The sequence below is a fragment of the Neomonachus schauinslandi genome, chromosome 2 (assembly GCF_002201575.2).
Source record: "Neomonachus schauinslandi chromosome 2, ASM220157v2, whole genome shotgun sequence".
Lineage (NCBI taxonomy): Eukaryota > Metazoa > Chordata > Mammalia > Carnivora > Phocidae > Neomonachus > Neomonachus schauinslandi.
In genome coordinates, this window is record NC_058404.1 from 41,821,449 (window position 1) to 41,839,192 (window position 17,744).

The following is a 17,744-nucleotide window of genomic DNA, read 5'->3' on the forward strand; positions in this document are numbered from 1 at the left end:
CTTTAAAAAAAAAAAAAAAAAAAAAAAAAGAAAACATCTTTGAGGAAGTAACTTTAAGAGTGTTAAAAAAGTTTCATTGAATGTTTGCTTGGGGTAGAGCTCCAGCTGAGGAAAAACTGGTAAATATATGTAGTTGTAGGAATGGTTTTATAACACCAGATTTAGAGTGTCTTTTTAACTTAAAGGATGAAGGAGTAGATGATCTTACACAAATTGTGTCAGAATAGAAGATGGAGACTGCTACTCAATTCTTGTTATGAAATTGGCTTATCTTTTTTTTTTTTTTAAGATTTTATTTATTTGTCAGAGAGAGAGAGTGAGCACAAGCAGGGCAAGTGGCAGGCAGAGGGAGAAGCAGGCTCCTTGCTTAGCAAGGAGCCTGATGCAGGACTCGATCCCAGGACCCTGGGATCATGACCTGAGCCGAAGGCAGACGCTTAATTGACTGAGCCACCCTGGCGTCCCTGAAATTGGCATATTTTTAATTTCCAAACCAGACAAAAGGTGGTACTAGAAAAAAAGAAAGACAGTTATCCTCACTTATAAGCATAGATTCAAAAGCTCTTTTTTTTAAATAAGAGTCTTTTTTTTTAAGATTTTATTTATTTATTTGACAGAGACAGCGAGAGAGGGAACACAAGCAGGGGGAGTGGGAGAGGGAGAAGCAGGCTTCCTGCCGAGCAGGGAGCCCGATGCGGGGCTCGATCCCAGGACCCTGGGATCATGACCTGAGCTGAAGGCAGACGCTTAACGACTGAGCCACCCAGGTGCCCCTCAAAAGCTCTTAATAAAAGTATGCTCATGTATTGGAAATTAGCAAAAATAATTATGTAAAAAATCAGTAGAATTATGACAAAGTAGAATTTATCCCAGTAATACAAAGATGATTTGATGTTAGGAAATATATCAGTAACTTAGCTTTAATTCAGCTCATTCATAGATTAAACTAGAAAGAGCTTATGGTCTTCTCGATAAATAAATAGTATCTGATAAAGTTACTCATTTCTTAAAAAAAAAAGAAAGAAAAGGTCTCTTGTAAATAAAGAGTAGTAGAACAAACTTTTAACCTCTTAAAAGATATCCACCATAACCTATAGCAAACAGCATACTTAAGAAGAGACTGGTAACATTCTCATTTAAATCAGAAACAAGAGGAGGATGCATGGTTGTTACCACCACTCTCCATCTTTGTACTTAGAACCTAACCAGTGCTGTGGGAAAAAAGAAATAAGGGTGTAAAGGTATTAGAATGGAAAAGGCACAGCTGTCATCATTTCTTGGTGATACAATTAACTAAGACTCAAGTCATTCAGTGGGCAAACTATTAGAAACAATGATGTAACACAGAGTTGCTGGATACAAGAATCAGTCTACAGAAATCAGGAGTATTGTATATGCCAGAATTCATTATTTACAGAAAACCATAAAACTTTGTTGAAAGACATAAAGAAAGACTTAAAATAAATGGAGATTCCATGTTCGTGAATGAAAAGATTCAGAGTGGTAAATACATTGGTTCCACCAGGCAACAGAATCAGTGAGAGAGAATTAAGGTTAAAGATTTGGTGCAGGCAGAGCAATTGTATCAGTGGAGCAAAATTAAGCACCCTGAAACCATTTCTTGTCACACTGAGTATGTGACTTGGTAAATGGTAAAAGCAGCATTACAAGTCAATAAGGGGACATGTTGTGCTGCTTGGCAAGTATTATTGGGGGGTAATTAGCTTTCTATATGAAAGAGAATGAAAAGGAGAAAAATAAAACTGCATACCACAAACAAAGCCAGTTGGATTAAAGGCCTAAACCTGAAGAACCTATTAGAAGACAAAATAGAAAACCGTTTGTATGCATTTAAATTAGAAGGTTTTCCTAAACAAGATACAAAAGGCACAAATCATAAAGGAAGATAAGTCATTTTATTACTTAAAAAGTTTTGAAACTTCTGTGTGATAAGATACCATAAACAAAATTAAAAGGCAAGATACAGAGTGGAAGCGCATATTTACAAAAGGGTTAATATCCAGAATCTATAAAGCTCCTACACATTTAAGAAAAAGCAGATCCATTTGAAAAGTGAAGAAGAGATATAAGCCAGTCATAGGTAATTAAGTCTGAATTGTCAGTGAACATGAAAAGCTGTTTAGTATTAGAAATATTAGGAAAATACAAGTTGAAAAGATGTTATTTTTACCTTAACAAAATGGCAAAAATTAAAGTTCAATAATGTAAGATTGGCATAGCTGTAGGGAAAAGATGATTTTGTATACTGCTAGGGAGATTGTAAATTAATAGTTCCTTTGCAGAGTAATTTGAAAATTTATAGAATGGGCACAGCCTGTATGTAGCCCATGACTTGGTAACTTGGTAACCTATACCTTAGGGAAAACACTTGGCCCAAGGAGCCGCATGCAAGAATGCTTTTGTAGCATGTTGTTTGTAATAGTGTAGATTTGGAACAACCTTGAACTCCACTGTTAGAGAACTACTTAAATAAAATGTGTCATTTGATTTTAACTACATTTGTTTTATTTTAACATTAATTCTAAGATGCCCATTGGTTCACATGTTACCATCTCCATAATCAAGAGTTTTACAATCAGTGGTGCACCATATTTTAATTGTGAGATACTTTCCTTCACATCACTCAAGGTAGTGATGTGCTTTTCAATAGATTATGTTGATAAAATGAGGTAAATAGTACCATAACAGATCTGAAACATAAGATCAAGTGAAGAAAATGAAAAGTTGGAGGATGATATATTTAGTATGTTGCCATTTATGTAAATAAAACACTAAAATCTATTTTTGGAAACCTGCATTTTAAAATAGTAAAAGTGGAAGAGGAATATATATTTGGTTAGGAGAATTTGAGGGGGGCGCATTTATGTTATTATAATAGTGATTATTGTATTTTTAATTGGCATTTTATCCCCCTCCCCACCAAGCATACAGGTGAGTACACACACAGCCCAGAAGCAGACATCAGTTCTGAGTAGTGGGAATGTGGTTATTGTAAGTTTTGTGCCTTTATTTAGTCTCAAAGTTTAAAACCTATACACAGGAGAAAAAATTGCTGCTGTTTTATGGATTTAAGACCTTTCTCTCTACCTTATGCTGTGTTTACCAAATTATATGCGCCAGTCTAAGTGTTTTAAGGACGTAGACTACCTGAGGATGTTACAAACTCTCAGTATATACCTGTGTGGTTTGGGGAGGTGGGGAACATTTTACGTGCATACATGCTATGATAGAGATCGAGCGTATAGGGTAATTTGGGGAGCTTTTAAATATCAGTTATTGACCCTTTATTTTTTCTGGTATAGTTTCCCAGATATGCTGAGATTGTCCACTTGACATTACCAGATGGCACGAAGAGAAGTGGGCAAGTTCTAGAAGTTAGTGGTTCTAAAGCAGTGGTTCAGGTAAGCATCACTTTCAAAACCTGGCCAGTTGAACAAAAATAAGGAACACTTCTTGTCTTTTCTAGAGATCATTGAGTAAGTCTCTCTTTAGAGATTGATTACTGGCTGTGGGGAGAAAAAAATTATTTTTTCTTGTTGTCTTGCCAAATGTTAGCCATCTATATACATTCTAGTCCAGTAGCTCCACTGCTCCACTGGTAAATGGCTTTTTTTTTTTTTTTTTTAACAAAGCAGATAATCACACGGAAGGAGAGAGATGAAGGGCAGAATTTATAACTTATGGGATGAAACCAAAACAAGATCTGAGTCTGTTTCTTTAAATTGTCTCTTATAATACCTAGTTTTTAATGTTACCAATTATGGGAAATGCCAGTTTTCTCAAATAACATGTTCCCTTAAAAAGTAATCTAGAGCAAGGGTCAGCAGGATTTCTGTAAAGGACTAGGTAGTAAATTTTTTAGGCTTTGTGGGGCCACCTAAGGCCTCTGATGCATATTCTCCTTCTTCCTTTCTTTTCCTTTTTTTTTTTCTTAAACCCTTTAAAAATGTAAAAAACATTCTTAGCTTGGTGGAGTTAAACTAGAGTCATGATCTTTGATCTAGGGGTTGGCAGGTTGGTTCATCACCATGGACATTTCTTTGTTCATTATATTGAAAATAGTATTTTATTTTATATGGGCTGAACAGACAGAAATAGTACTTCAGTACTTATGATCTAAATTCCTTTTGCCCTTCTGATTACTTCCCTTTCTCACTAGGTATTTGAAGGGACATCAGGTATAGATGCCAAGAAAACGTCCTGTGAGTTTACTGGGGATATTCTCCGAACACCAGTGTCCGAGGATATGCTTGGTAAATGGATGTTGTTATGCATTTAGGGCAGAGATCTGTTTTCTTTTAAACATTTTTCCATGGAGTCTTTCTTAAAAATTACCTATTTGAGTCATAGTCCACTCTGTACTATCTTGTTACTGTTTCACAGGTCGGGTCTTCAATGGATCAGGAAAACCCATTGACAGAGGTCCTGTTGTACTGGCTGAAGACTTCCTTGACATCATGGGTAGGATGATAAATGGGTTTCTGTGTTTTGAAGAAAATAGCCTCTGTTTTATATCTTTGTCAAATAGTGATTTTTGTGATATTATAAGTAGATAACCAATGCTGTCCATATCAATTGCTTTATTATTTAATAAATAGAAATCATCTTAAAATTTTATGTAAAATATTTTAAGATATTATAAAATATCACTATGGTATATCTGAAATGTAAATAGCTTTGAAATGTAAATGGCTTCTAAATTAGGATTTTTCTCTTATTTGCTATACCTTTATTTCATTTTAGGAACTTGTTCTGCTATCATATTTTGTGAGGCTACAAAAGACTAATGGGAAAGTTTCTTAAATGGTTTCAGATTTTAAAAAATAACTGATTTTTTAAGAGAAGAAAGTCTTAATGTCTTAAAATTTTCTCTTTTGGAAATGCATTAGGCCAACCAATCAATCCTCAGTGTCGAATCTATCCAGAGGAGATGATTCAAACTGGCATTTCGGCCATAGATGGCATGAACAGTATTGCTCGGGGGCAGAAAATTCCAATCTTCTCTGCTGCTGGCTTACCACACAATGAGGTGAGAGCTAGGATCTGTTTGGTGTGAAATTTAACAAGGGAGAATTTCTAAATGCTTCAATGTTAATAAGAAGCCAAATAAAAGGTTTTCAACAATACTCACTTGTACCCAGTACCCATTTCTCAATGTTATTGTTTATATACTCCAACTACATTGAATCTTTATCCAAGCCATGTCTGTCTTCTTGCTTACTCTTACAAATCTTTACAAAAAGTACAAAGTAGCTTTTTTGGGGAAAGTCCTTTAGAACATCATTTCATTTATGTAATTGCAATTCCAAAAAGTTTAGGATAAATGGTATTTTGTTGTAGAAATGTTATTTTAAATTTCAGCTCAGTTCTTTTGTACTTCTTATCAGATTGCAGCTCAAATCTGTCGCCAGGCTGGTTTGGTAAAGAAATCCAAAGATGTAGTGGACTACAGTGAGGAAAATTTTGCAATTGTATTTGCTGCTATGGGCGTAAGTATAATTTTTTTCTATTTTGGTATGACATATAAGATTGTTTATTTTATTAGAACAATGCAGAAAACAACACATACATCATTGGATTTATTTCTAGGCAGAGAAGTTGTAACTTGGCATTTTGGGTAAACTCAGGATTAAAATTCAACATTTGGGGTGCCTGGGTGGCTCAGTTGTTAAGCGTCTGCCTTCGGCTCAGGTCATGATTCCAGGTCCTGGGATCGAGTCCCGCATCGGGCTCCCTGCTCTGCAGGAAGCCCGCTTCTCCCTCTCCCACTTCCCCTGCTTGTATTCCCTCTCTCGCTGTGTCTCTGTCAAATAAATAAATAAAATCTTTAAAAATAAATAAATAAATAAATAAAATTCAACATTTGACTGCAAAGTTTAAGAATAATTTTCTTTATGCCCAAAGCAGGCTGTTTACTCTGTTGGCTTTTGTGAAACTTTGGGGGTGCTTGAAACTTCAAAAGAAGGAACAATGTAAATCCATAGATTAGCCTTCATCAGAAATACTGAGAATTTTCCTTCTCCCAGCACTGATAAAGTCATTGCTATTTAGGTAAACATGGAAACTGCCCGGTTCTTCAAATCTGACTTTGAAGAAAATGGCTCAATGGACAATGTCTGCCTCTTTTTGAACTTAGCTAATGACCCAACGTAAGTAAATAGAGCTATTTCTTTCTGTTCACTCAGGCTTTAGACCAAAAATGTTACCTAAGACTAGGGAAGTGAAATGTTACAGTGAAGGCAACATGGGCCTAGGAATGGGAGAGCTGTGTTTAATTAAATTCAGCTCTACTTCTTGCTGGTTACTTGGCTTTGGGCAAATCACATAGGCTCTGAAGTTCAGTTTTCTCTTTGAGAAAATACAACAAATAATACTTGTCCTGTACTGTCATTGTGCATTTTAAATGAGGTGATACGTATAAATCACCCAGACCATACTCAGTAAGAAATCTAGCCACTCCCTTGTTTCTTCCCTCCCTCCCTTCCTCCCTGTTTCTCTCTCAATTTTGAGAGGAATATAGTCCTGAGAAATTATGGGCCCATTGCTAAAATAATCTAACTTTGTAGCATTAAGTAATTCTTATTATGAAAAAACATGACTGCTTACTTAACTTACTCTAAAGTAATAATTGCTTTTTTTTTATTAAAATAAATTTATTTACTTAAAACTTAAATAAATTTCCTCTATTTATTTACAACTTTTGAAGGGACACTATAATTTCCAGAATCATGTTGTTTTGTCTTTGGCCTTTTTATTGGAGTAACAAAGGATCTAATGTTCCATTTCAGTATTGAGCGAATTATCACTCCTCGCTTGGCTCTAACTACAGCCGAATTTCTGGCCTATCAGTGTGAGAAACATGTATTGGTTATCCTAACAGACATGAGTTCTTATGCTGAAGCACTTCGAGAGGTAACTTTATTCTCAAAATGGGTCACTTTTCAGAGTTATGTCTGTTTACAAGTGTTCATTTTTCTTTAATCATGTTTTTTTTAAGCTTCACCACTCATGTATTGGTAGTAGAATACCTTAATTAATCGAAAAGGAAAACAAAACTTTTTTTCTGTCAACCTAGTTGAAATGATTATAGGATGAGATTTAAATTATTAGCTTAGTTACCATACTATCACATCTCTCTGCATTTAGGACTTGATTCTAAAAGGCAGCAAATGATGCAAGCTCTTTGTTCAGTTACTCTCCCAGGATGTTCTGTCTTTGTCCAGATTGTCAATTTTTAACCCTTTTCAGAATTTCATTTTTAATAATGTTAGTATTTAAATATATGAAGAGCATACTCTGACAGCACCCTTTTTAGAACTTTTTCCTTCAGAAAACTTGGTGTTTATTTAGGAACAGTGTTAAGGTTCTAGCAGGTACCACCCAGAAGTTTGGGGTGTTCATTCTAATACAAGTTACTGAAATCTTGAGTAAGTTACTCTTTTAAACATGTAAGAAGGGGAAAAAAGACTTCTGAAGGGCCATGCTATATGAATATCTAGCTTCTTAAAAATCCCTGAGATCCCTCACCATATCTCACTCTGCTGCAGTGTTTTTTCAGGGAAGGACTTTTTTTTCCATCCATCACAGACCAGTAGTTTTCTAAAGTAAATTAAAATGAGTTATTAGAAAAGTGCATATTTTAAAGAAGATACACAATTTACAAGCCTGGGATTTTTTTTTTCCGGTAGGTTCAACGGACATAAAATTATTCTGTCAGATTGCCATTAGAGTTTTTAAATGCTTATCCTACTTTGTGTTATCTCATTGCCCATTAATAAAAGTTGGTCTGCAGACCACACTTTGAGTAACACTGCTATAGCATACTCTTTTGGAGGTGCCAAAGTAGCACCTAAAAGTTGGGCTTAATGCTTTAGGGTTCTTGGTGATTGTAGATTAATGTTATATATTAATGTTTTATATAATATAATTTACATATTATATATAATATATAATTAATATAATATATATAACATAATATAAATTATAACTATTCTTACTTTGCACAATGAATGGACTCCTGGCTCTGTGATCTTGGGAAATTATTTAACTGACCCTTGATCCCAACTGTAATTGGGGTTAACAACATTACCTTCTTCATAGGATTGTTGTGAGGATTAAATTAAATATGTAAACTGCATCAAATGATTCCTGGAATGTATTTCCTTCCCTTTTGACCTTTTTACGTAAATATGGCTTACATAAATATGGCAAGATTCATGGCATGAAATAGATCTTGTGAACTAAGAATGTTGTCTTAGTTTTAAAATAATTTCCTTTGATTTATAAAATTGCAAGCAGATTTTTTTTTCTAATAAGCTAATTAAAGATTTGCATTATGGTGATATGATTGTAGCAAAAAGCTTTTGGTCCCCAATTGTCAACATTTTTGTTGCAGAATAATCTGAACTTGTGTTGCTAGACTTTTAAATCATCTTCCAGAGACAGTATTTAAAAGTAAAATTATAAAACTTTGTAATTGGGTATGTTCAAGCAAACGTATTCTAAGCTTTATTTTTCATATTCTGGTATGTGACATTCTCCTCCTTGATTTACTGTCAGGTTTCAGCAGCCAGGGAAGAGGTTCCTGGTCGACGAGGTTTCCCAGGTTACATGTATACAGATTTAGCCACAATATATGAACGTGCTGGTCGAGTGGAAGGTAGAAATGGCTCCATTACTCAAATCCCTATTCTCACTATGCCTAATGATGGTAAGTTTTTGGTCTTTGGATTATAGCAGACGTAATCATTGTAAGGACTTGATTCTGAGAACATCTTACCTTTTTGAGTTGAAACTCTTTTATTTTTTTCCCCCAAGTTTTTACTAAAATTCCAGCCAATTAACATACAGTATAATATTAGTTGCAGGTGTAGAATTTAGTGATTCATCACTTAGAGTACCTGGTGCTCATCACAAGTGCATTCCTTAATCCCCATCACCTATTTTACCCATCCCCCCACCCACCTCCCTTCCAGCAACCCTCAGTTTCTTCTCTGTAGTTAAGGGTCTGTTTCTTGGTTTGCCTTTTCCCCTATGTTCATTTGCTTTGGAGTTGAAATTCTTTTGAGGGTTTATCCTTTAAGAGTTTACCTTAACTAGGTGATTTGTATCTAAATGAAATTTTTCATTTGTAAACGGCCCATAATAATCATCCTTTTGTAGAAGAAAAACAATTTTCTTTGTAATTAGAATTTTCAGTTTTCATTTATTAGGTTACTATTGAGTGTCTGCTATTTGTGGAACACTGATCTAGATATAAGGAAATTCTTTTTTTTTTTTTAATTCACTCTCTAATGTAAGTTACTCGATCTTTTGGATTGAGTTGGGTATTTTTTATGTACACGCACCAATAAGTTAAGGTAGCTTAAGTGCCAAATGAAGAGCACAAATAGTAAATGCCGCAGGACTTTCAGGACAGAGTGATCACCAGAGGCTGGTTAAAAATGACTCTGTTTTACTTTGCATGTGAAAGCACACACACAGTACAGTACCTGTTTGAGTGTATGCTTGGGGGTGAAAAAGTCAGTAGTCCTCTTTTATTACTGCTTTTTTGTCCTGATCTCAGTGTTTAAAAAGCTATTTTACAAGGTATTTTCAGAAATAGTAATAACTCACTGTAATTGAGCACTGTTTTCAGTGCTTTATAAATACTACCTCATTTGATCCTCATAGCAACTTTGAGGTAAATGCTCTACTCTGAGTCACAGGGAGGTAAAGTAATCTACTGAGGTTAAGAAGTGATAGTTTTAGAACCCAGACAGTCTGAATTCATAATTCACACTGTACTGTCTCTGACATGAAAATGTTTTGTTCCAAGAAAGTTCCTATAAAATTACTTTATGTAATTTAACCAACTTAGAAACATCTTGCTTTGTAGAACTTTCTTGGTGCCACCTGCATAGTGGTGTTTTGCTTATCTAACATTCTTTTTTTTTTTTTTTAAAGATTTTATTTATTTATTTGAGACAGAGAGAATGAGAGACAGAGAACATGAGAGGGAGGAGGGTCAGAGGGAGAAGCAGACTCCCTGCCGAGCTGGGAGCCCGATGTGGGACTCGATCCCGGGACTCCAGGATCATGACCTGAGCCGAAGGCAGTCGCTTAACCAACTGAGCCACCCAGGCGCCCGATTATCTAACATTCTTGTACTTGCTTATGAACTAAGAAGTTCTCTCAGTGTATGTTAAATTGGCAAACCTCTGCCAGGGAACTTTGTGTTTAAAATGGAGTTTTATTTATATTTTGGGGGGAAATAACTAGGAGAAATGGTAATTTTTCTGAATGCAGCTAATTTACCTTATGTGCCAATACATGTCTAACTGTGCTGCAACTCAGTAAATGAAACCATCCAATATGATAATCGCCAGCTGTATTTGGCTATTTAAATTCTAAAGTTCATTAAAATTAGATAAAATTTGAAATAAAATTTTCAGTTACAATAGCCACATTTCAGATTCTCAATAGCCACATTTGGCTGGTGGGCTACCATATTGGGCAGCACAGATACAGAACTTTTCTGTTATCACAAAAAATTACTTTAAAGAGCACTGTCTTATATAATTCTGTAGGTAATGCACACTGACTTCCTGTGATTTGTTTATATGATATGGACACTTTAACTAATGTCAGATGTCTTCCTCTGGTAGATATCACTCACCCCATCCCTGACTTGACTGGATATATTACAGAGGGGCAGATCTACGTGGACAGACAGCTGCACAATAGACAGGTATTTGACATTTAAGCAATGGTGTAAAGCTTACACATCTACTCTTCAGTTACTCTTTAGTGATTAGTGACTTTGACTTTGCTCTTAGGAATTATTTTGTTAGAAAATATCAGCTTGTTTTTCATATGGTTATATAATTGTCATCTCTGTATACCAAGATCCTGTTGTGAGTAAGAGTGCCAGTATTTAAGTTTCTACTTTTCTTTATTGTGCCTTAAAATGGAGTCAGTGGTCTCAAAGAATTTTTTGGGATATTCTATTCCATAATAATATCTACCAATCTTATTAGTAATACAAAAATACGTTTTTTCTATTTTTTTTACTGATGTATAATTGACATATTAGCTTTAGGTGTACAAAGTAATGATTTTATACTGATACGTATTGCAGAATGATCACTGTAAGTCCAGTTAACATCCATCAATACACATAATTACAAAATACTTTTTCCTTATGATGAGAACTTTTAAATCCACTCACCTAGCCACTTTCAAATACGCAATACAATATTATACATACTATAGTCACCATGCTCTGGATTATATCTTTATGACTTAATTCATTTTGTAACTGGAGGTTTGTACATTTTGACCCCCTTCACCCATTTTGCCCAGCCCCCATCTCAGGCAGCCACCTGTCTACTCTATCCATAAACTCACGGGTTTTTGGTATTTTAGGTTCCACATAGAAGTGAGATCATAATAGTATTTATCTTTTTCTATGTAACTTAATGTCACTTAGGATAATCCCCTCAAGGCGCACCCATGTCGGTAAATGACAAGATACCTTTTTTTTTAAAATGACTGAATAATCAAAAAAAGATTGATGGTTCTGTAACAGATGCCGGCTTCTAATATCAGCTTTTAGGAGGAAATACTTACTGTTAATCTTTTTACTTGGTTTGTGATATATGAGCCAGAGCTCAGAGGCTGTTTAGATTTGATACTCCAGGCAAATGTTGAAAATCTAGTTTTTCAGTATCATCTTGTACTGTTTTTTGCAGATTTCACTTTCTGAGTTTGATACCCAAAAGAAATACTATGCCATGAAGTCTCACTTCATTTTCTAACTAGGAGAAGATAATTAGAACTCCTCTAGGAAATAAATAGAAGCTTTATGTAATTTAAGGGATAATAATGAGTTTCAAAATGCTTCTTTACTACTGGTAAATCTTGAATTTTGTACTTAAATGTATTTTTTCTCTCATGTTCTATGTAAGATTTACCCACCTATTAATGTGCTGCCCTCATTATCACGGTTAATGAAGTCTGCTATTGGAGAAGGTATGACCAGAAAGGATCATGCCGATGTATCTAACCAGCTGGTATGTATATCCTCTCAAGGATGGTGTTTAAAGAAATGAACACCTTTCTTGGTCCATTCTTTTTACTGTCTTACACCTCTTACCTTTCTCCCATATCATTGTACTTATCCCCCATCCAAGTAGAATTTTAGTATAGGTTATATGTGGAAGATACAATCATTCATTAGAACCAAACGCAGTCTTCTTTTTTTTATAAGGATAGATGCTGATAACCAAGATTAAAAATCATTTGCTTGAAACCCACATCTAATGCTATACAAGATAGTTTCTAAATTAAAAACAAACAAGCCATAAGGCTATTTTAGGTTTTTATTAGTAACCATAATAATAATTACAGAATATTCCTAAAAAGATACTCGAATTTCTTACTTAAGAAATTAAGCAATCATCAGAACACTCAGGGATACAGCTTTATATATTCTATGAAATCCTTGGTTTTTGTAGCTTTTTTGTTTTTAGATTTTATTTACTTATTTGACAGAGAGAGCCAGAGAGCACGAGCGGCAGGGTGGGGCAGAGGGAGAGGGAGAAGCAGGCTCCCCACTGAGCAGGGAGCCCAATGCGGGGCTTGATCCCAGGATCTCGGGATCACGACCTTAGCCAAAGGCATACTCTTAACCAACTGAGCCACCCAGATGCCCCATAATCCTTAGTTTCTGTAGTTGTATGAGATTGTACACCAAGCACAAATAAAGAAGAGTACCTTTGACCTTAAAGTAAAAAAGGTAAATCTACTCCTACTGCAAATATTTTTCTTGAACTTCGAGATGGATTTCTCTGTGGTATGAGTTCTGACTTCCAAATGCTCTATAAAATGCAAGCTCATTAACATATTGAGGAAGTATATTCTTTAGTGTTAGTAGTGCCTGTGGACTGCATGCCTGAAGTCTCCTTTCTCAATGAGACTACTTTATAATAAAATCTGATAATTTCATAGGAACTTTATGTGAATTTTATTTGTAAATAATGTGAAATTCCTTCTGCGGTCTCTTACGAAGATAGATACAGAAATACTCTTAATTTATAGCCCAGATTACTTTTTTTTTAAAAAAGATTTATTTATCTATTAGAGAGAGAGAATGGGAGACAGACAGAGAGCGCACATGAGAGGGGGGAGGGTCAGAGGGAGAAGCAGGCTCCCTGCCGAGCAGGGAGCCCGATGCGGGACTCGATCCCGGGACTCCAGGATCATGACCTGAGCTGAAGGCAGTCGCTTAACCAACTGAGCCACCCAGGCGCCCGCCCAGATTACTTTTAACATTTATGAAATCTTATCTGTGTTCATATAAATATTTTTTTTCTCCTTAGTATGCATGTTATGCTATTGGTAAGGATGTACAAGCCATGAAAGCCGTTGTTGGAGAAGAAGCCCTAACCTCAGATGATCTTCTTTACTTGGAATTTCTGCAGAAGTTTGAGAGGAACTTCATTGCTCAGGGTAAGATGACTGTTTTCTTACAAACATTATTTTGAAGACTTCTTTCCCAATCTGAGAGAATTTACATTGATCTGTACATGATTTTCCTTCTGATTAGAGAAGAGGTTCTTCCAGCTGCCTGTCATGTCTTTTTGCCATTAGCCCTCTGGCTCCTTCCTCTCTGCCTTCAAGTCCGTTATCCATTTAGCTCCCATCTGAATTTTTCCCTTCCTTACACCTGGCCTTCTGCTCTGCCGCCTCCATTGCCGGTTCTCCTTCCTCCTCACCTTTCTGCAATGATCTTCTCATGCTTTGGGAGTTTGGGGCTTTTGTGATTCACTTAATTTCATCTCCTTTTCTGATTTTTTTTTTTTTTTTTAAAGATTTTATTTATTCATTTGACACACAGAGATACAGAGAGGGAGAGAGAGAGCATGAGCAGGAAGAGAGGCAGAGGGAGAGGGAGAAGCAGGCTCCCCGCCGAGCCAGGAGCCCGATGTGAGGCTTGATCCCAGGACCCTGGGATCATGACCTGAGCCGAAGGCAGACGCTCAACCATCTGAGCCACCCAGGCGCCCCTCCTTTTCTGATTTTATATCTTCCTGCTCCTTCATTGTTTATGTTCTTAAAGGCCTAGCTCCCTGTTCTTTCTGTGCTTCCCCTTCCTCCCCCAGCTTTGACTTTTTCCCTCTGCTGTTGACTAAATTGCTGTGTATGACCCTTATCCTTTTTCTGAAGCTCTAAATCCCACATTAACAACTAGGATACTTTTGTTTATGCTGCCATCTCCTCAGGCTCAGCATGGTCAGAACCCAAAGTTTTTTTTTTAAGCTGACCACCTGCCTAGCAATTCCCTTTTCAGTATGTCTACCTCTTGCATGAGCATTGTCTTACTTAGCCCAAGCTCAGTAATTGGGCATTATTTATAACTTTATTCATTTATTCTCCAGTGACCAAATATTTACCAATTTCTGTTGTTCTTACTTAGAATATCCTATTCTGGTTTCATTTCTATTACAGTACGTTGGTCCAGTGTTTCTCAAATTTTAATATGTTTTTGAATCAACAGGAGATCTTGTTAAATTGTAGGTTCTGATTCGGTAGAACTGGATGGGGCCAGAGATTCTTCATCTGGACAGGTTCTTGGATGATGTGGAAAACTACTGATCTCTGACCAACTTTGAGTCTTAAGGCCTAGTCCAAACCCTTGTCCCATCATCTTGGTCATTAGTGCCAGCTTTTTCACTACTCTTTCCGACTCCCTATATCCCTCTGATATTTGCCAGAATAAATTTATTACTAATTGTATTGATTGTCCCTCTAGTAAAAAGGCTGTAACGGTTTTCATTACATAGCCCATGTTCAATTTTCGAGCTGTTTTGGTTGGCCTCTCCCTTGCCACTATTTCTGACCTCAGTGGTACTCAACACAGATATGTTAACTTTGGAATAATGCATCACGCACACTACACTCTTCTGTTTATCTGATGCATTTCTTACTAACACCAAACCCCCCAAAATAATGTATAATTCTTTTTAGTGCAGAACCACAATACCTTAAAAAGATAAAAAATGAAGTTCTTCTGGTGGAGAATATAACCCAGAACTCTAGCCACTCTGATTCCTTAGTTAAGAAATCAAATTTTATTTGCAGGATAAGAATGACTCTACTAGTAAAAATAATTAGTAACAACTTTGGAAAACAACTGTGTTGTTTCAAGGTGTTCAGTTGACATTTAAGGTTTTCTAAGTGTCTATACTACCCTCCCTCACATTCATCCTCTGTTGCTGGAAAACCGCATCTCTCAGTAATCCATAGACAAAACACTGGGTCTAGTTTCCATTGCTCCAGGTATTTAGATCCTACCCAGTTGTCCACAGAGTTGTCCCACACATGCTAGATTGCCCAGTGCCTCTAGCCTGCAGGTCTCTCCCTTTTTTCTGATTCCTGATGGTATTTACTCTCTGTACCCTCACTTACACATTCGGTTGCATCCAGTGTTAGGAGACCTAACTGCTTTGTGTCTCTCTCTCTTTTTTTTTTGGTAATACTTGATGCTCACAGTAGTCATATAGTGAAATAAATAATAACACTGAAAAGTTGGAAGTAGTTTGCCTTTACTCATTTGACTTCAATTTTTTCTAAGGTCCTTATGAAAACCGCACTGTCTATGAGACTTTGGACATTGGCTGGCAACTGCTCCGAATCTTCCCCAAAGAAATGCTGAAGAGGATCCCTCAGAGCACCCTGAGTGAATTTTACCCTCGAGACTCTGCAAAGCATTAGCTGCTACTTCATCGCTGGCTCGATACACTTGTGAAATACTGGTTCTGTTTTCTTTATTCCTTTTGCACTCCCCCATTCCCCCATCTTTGTGTTGAAGTTTACCTTGTTACCCTGTAATTAAAAACAAAGACTAGGTAACATTGTGCCAGTGTTGCAATGTTTTAAACTTCTAACAGACTTTAAAATATCCCCTGTTGAGAAAACCTGGATCATCAGTGCTCTTTTTACAGTAGCTGCAGGGATGGAGGTGAAGTTTTCCTACAGATGTATGTGTTTGTACATAGTGGTGTAGTTAGTTGCCTAATAATGTGTTCATTATATGGGTCTCCCCGACCTTCCCTCTCAGCCCCCTCAAGAGTATCACTGTCTGAAGTTACAATGCTTTGAGCTCCAATTTAGAGCCAGGATCAAGTCTAAAAGAAGCCTCCTCTCTGAAGAGCCAGGGGCCTCTTTGCTGCACATTTGTTTTTGGATTGTTGCTGTGCCCGTGGGTCTGTGCTGCTGCTTCAAGCAGCTGGTTTTTACTGTCCACCTGCTCTGTCCTCTAATGACTAGATTGGAAAAGGAGTTTTCCTTTTTCTCTTTAGTCCTTACGAGTCGGGACTCCTGTGTCTTACTGTACCCCCCCCCCCCGGGTAACACAGAGTCCTGCAGCTTTCGCACAGCTGGTTTTGATTTGACAGTAGTGAGATGCCTTGTCTTGATGATCCTTACTGGGTTTCCCTGCATCCCTGCAGAGGAATCATAATTAAAATAACTAATAGAACTGTTGCTTGGAAGGGGGGGGTACGATAAAAGAGGAGAGAAAAACCCATATCCATTCTACATTCTGACATGCTAACAGTGGTTTCAGCTTCTGAAGTGTTGACCAGATGCTGAGGGCAAGGTGGGGAGGAGAAAGCTCTTGTGTGTATGGATATTTTAAACTCTGTTAGAGAGCAGCCTTTGGAAGATCCCCTATTTGATCCCGTTTTCTGACCCCTCTCTGCCTTTTCAGGGTAATCTTGTGGCACAAGTGATAGCATTTAAAAGCTTTCGGCTTTTAATTCTCGCTCCTTCTTGCTGTGAGTCCTGCGCTGTCTTCTGTGCACTTCTGCCACGTCTACTGTTCGGTCTCTTTGTGTTCTTTGTTAATTGGTGCAATAGCAACTTCTCTGTGCATTCCATCTTTCCAGTTGTGTAAAGTGGAGGGGGGGGGGGAGTCAGCATGATTATATTTTAATGTAGAAAATGTGACATCTGGATATAAAATGAAAATAAATGTTAAATTAAATGGAAGTTACCTAAAGTGACTCTGTATCTTCTAATCAGAAGAGCAATATCAACAAATGAATATATAATATATAATAACACACTTCTTTGATTTACAAGTTTTGAACATCATACCCAGTGTTGTGAACCAGCCCCCTGAGTTACAGGGACATGGCCCAATTTTTATATCCTTCTGTCTTCAGGTTGCCCTTTCTACCCCTTCGAGCGCTTTCCACAGTAATAGATCTTCCAACATACTGTATTTTTTCCAAGCTTGAGAGTTACTACGGGTGTTGTATAGCATTCTTTGTTTCAAACCTATCTGCAATGAATGATAGAGGATGATAAATAGAAAAAGAAGTACATACTGAAGCAAGCCGAAACTTGCTTCAAATAAAATCTTAGATGTCCAGAATATAAAGAAAACATGCTGGGTTAAGGACGAGGGTGTGGCATCACGGAGAACTTCCAGTTCTCTCCCCTCTTCAATTCAAGGCAACTTTTAGGAGATGTAGAGCAAGAGGCTCAAACAAGAACTAGGTAGACCTGTGTTCTAGTTCTGGTTCTGCCAGTAACTGTAGGACCCTGTTTAGTCTTTTAACAAATTTGAGTCTGTTCGCCTAGATTCCTTTTAAGGTTATTAGAAGTACCAGAGATTTTGTGTACTAGACAGTGTCTAGTACTAGTATTCCTTTTCTAACTAGACAGTGCCCGAT

General features: G+C 36.7%; 1 protein-coding gene across 1 annotated transcript in view; it reads left to right on the forward strand.

The window, feature by feature from the left end:
* The window catches only part of ATP6V1B2 (ATPase H+ transporting V1 subunit B2), a 26,035-nt gene extending 8,970 nt beyond the window's left edge, over positions 1-17,065 (forward strand). The window contains exons 3-14 of the mRNA XM_021699029.2: positions 3,324-3,422; positions 4,181-4,274; positions 4,405-4,482; positions 4,911-5,050; positions 5,409-5,510; positions 6,073-6,170; positions 6,810-6,933; positions 8,581-8,731; positions 10,668-10,750; positions 11,970-12,074; positions 13,383-13,512; positions 15,638-17,065. Coding sequence (XP_021554704.1) covers positions 3,324-3,422; positions 4,181-4,274; positions 4,405-4,482; positions 4,911-5,050; positions 5,409-5,510; positions 6,073-6,170; positions 6,810-6,933; positions 8,581-8,731; positions 10,668-10,750; positions 11,970-12,074; positions 13,383-13,512; positions 15,638-15,777 — 1,344 coding nt within the window. The 3' untranslated portion in view covers positions 15,778-17,065. The remainder of the gene's footprint in view (positions 1-3,323; positions 3,423-4,180; positions 4,275-4,404; positions 4,483-4,910; positions 5,051-5,408; positions 5,511-6,072; positions 6,171-6,809; positions 6,934-8,580; positions 8,732-10,667; positions 10,751-11,969; positions 12,075-13,382; positions 13,513-15,637) is intronic.
* The last annotated feature ends 679 nt before the right edge of the window (positions 17,066-17,744 follow it).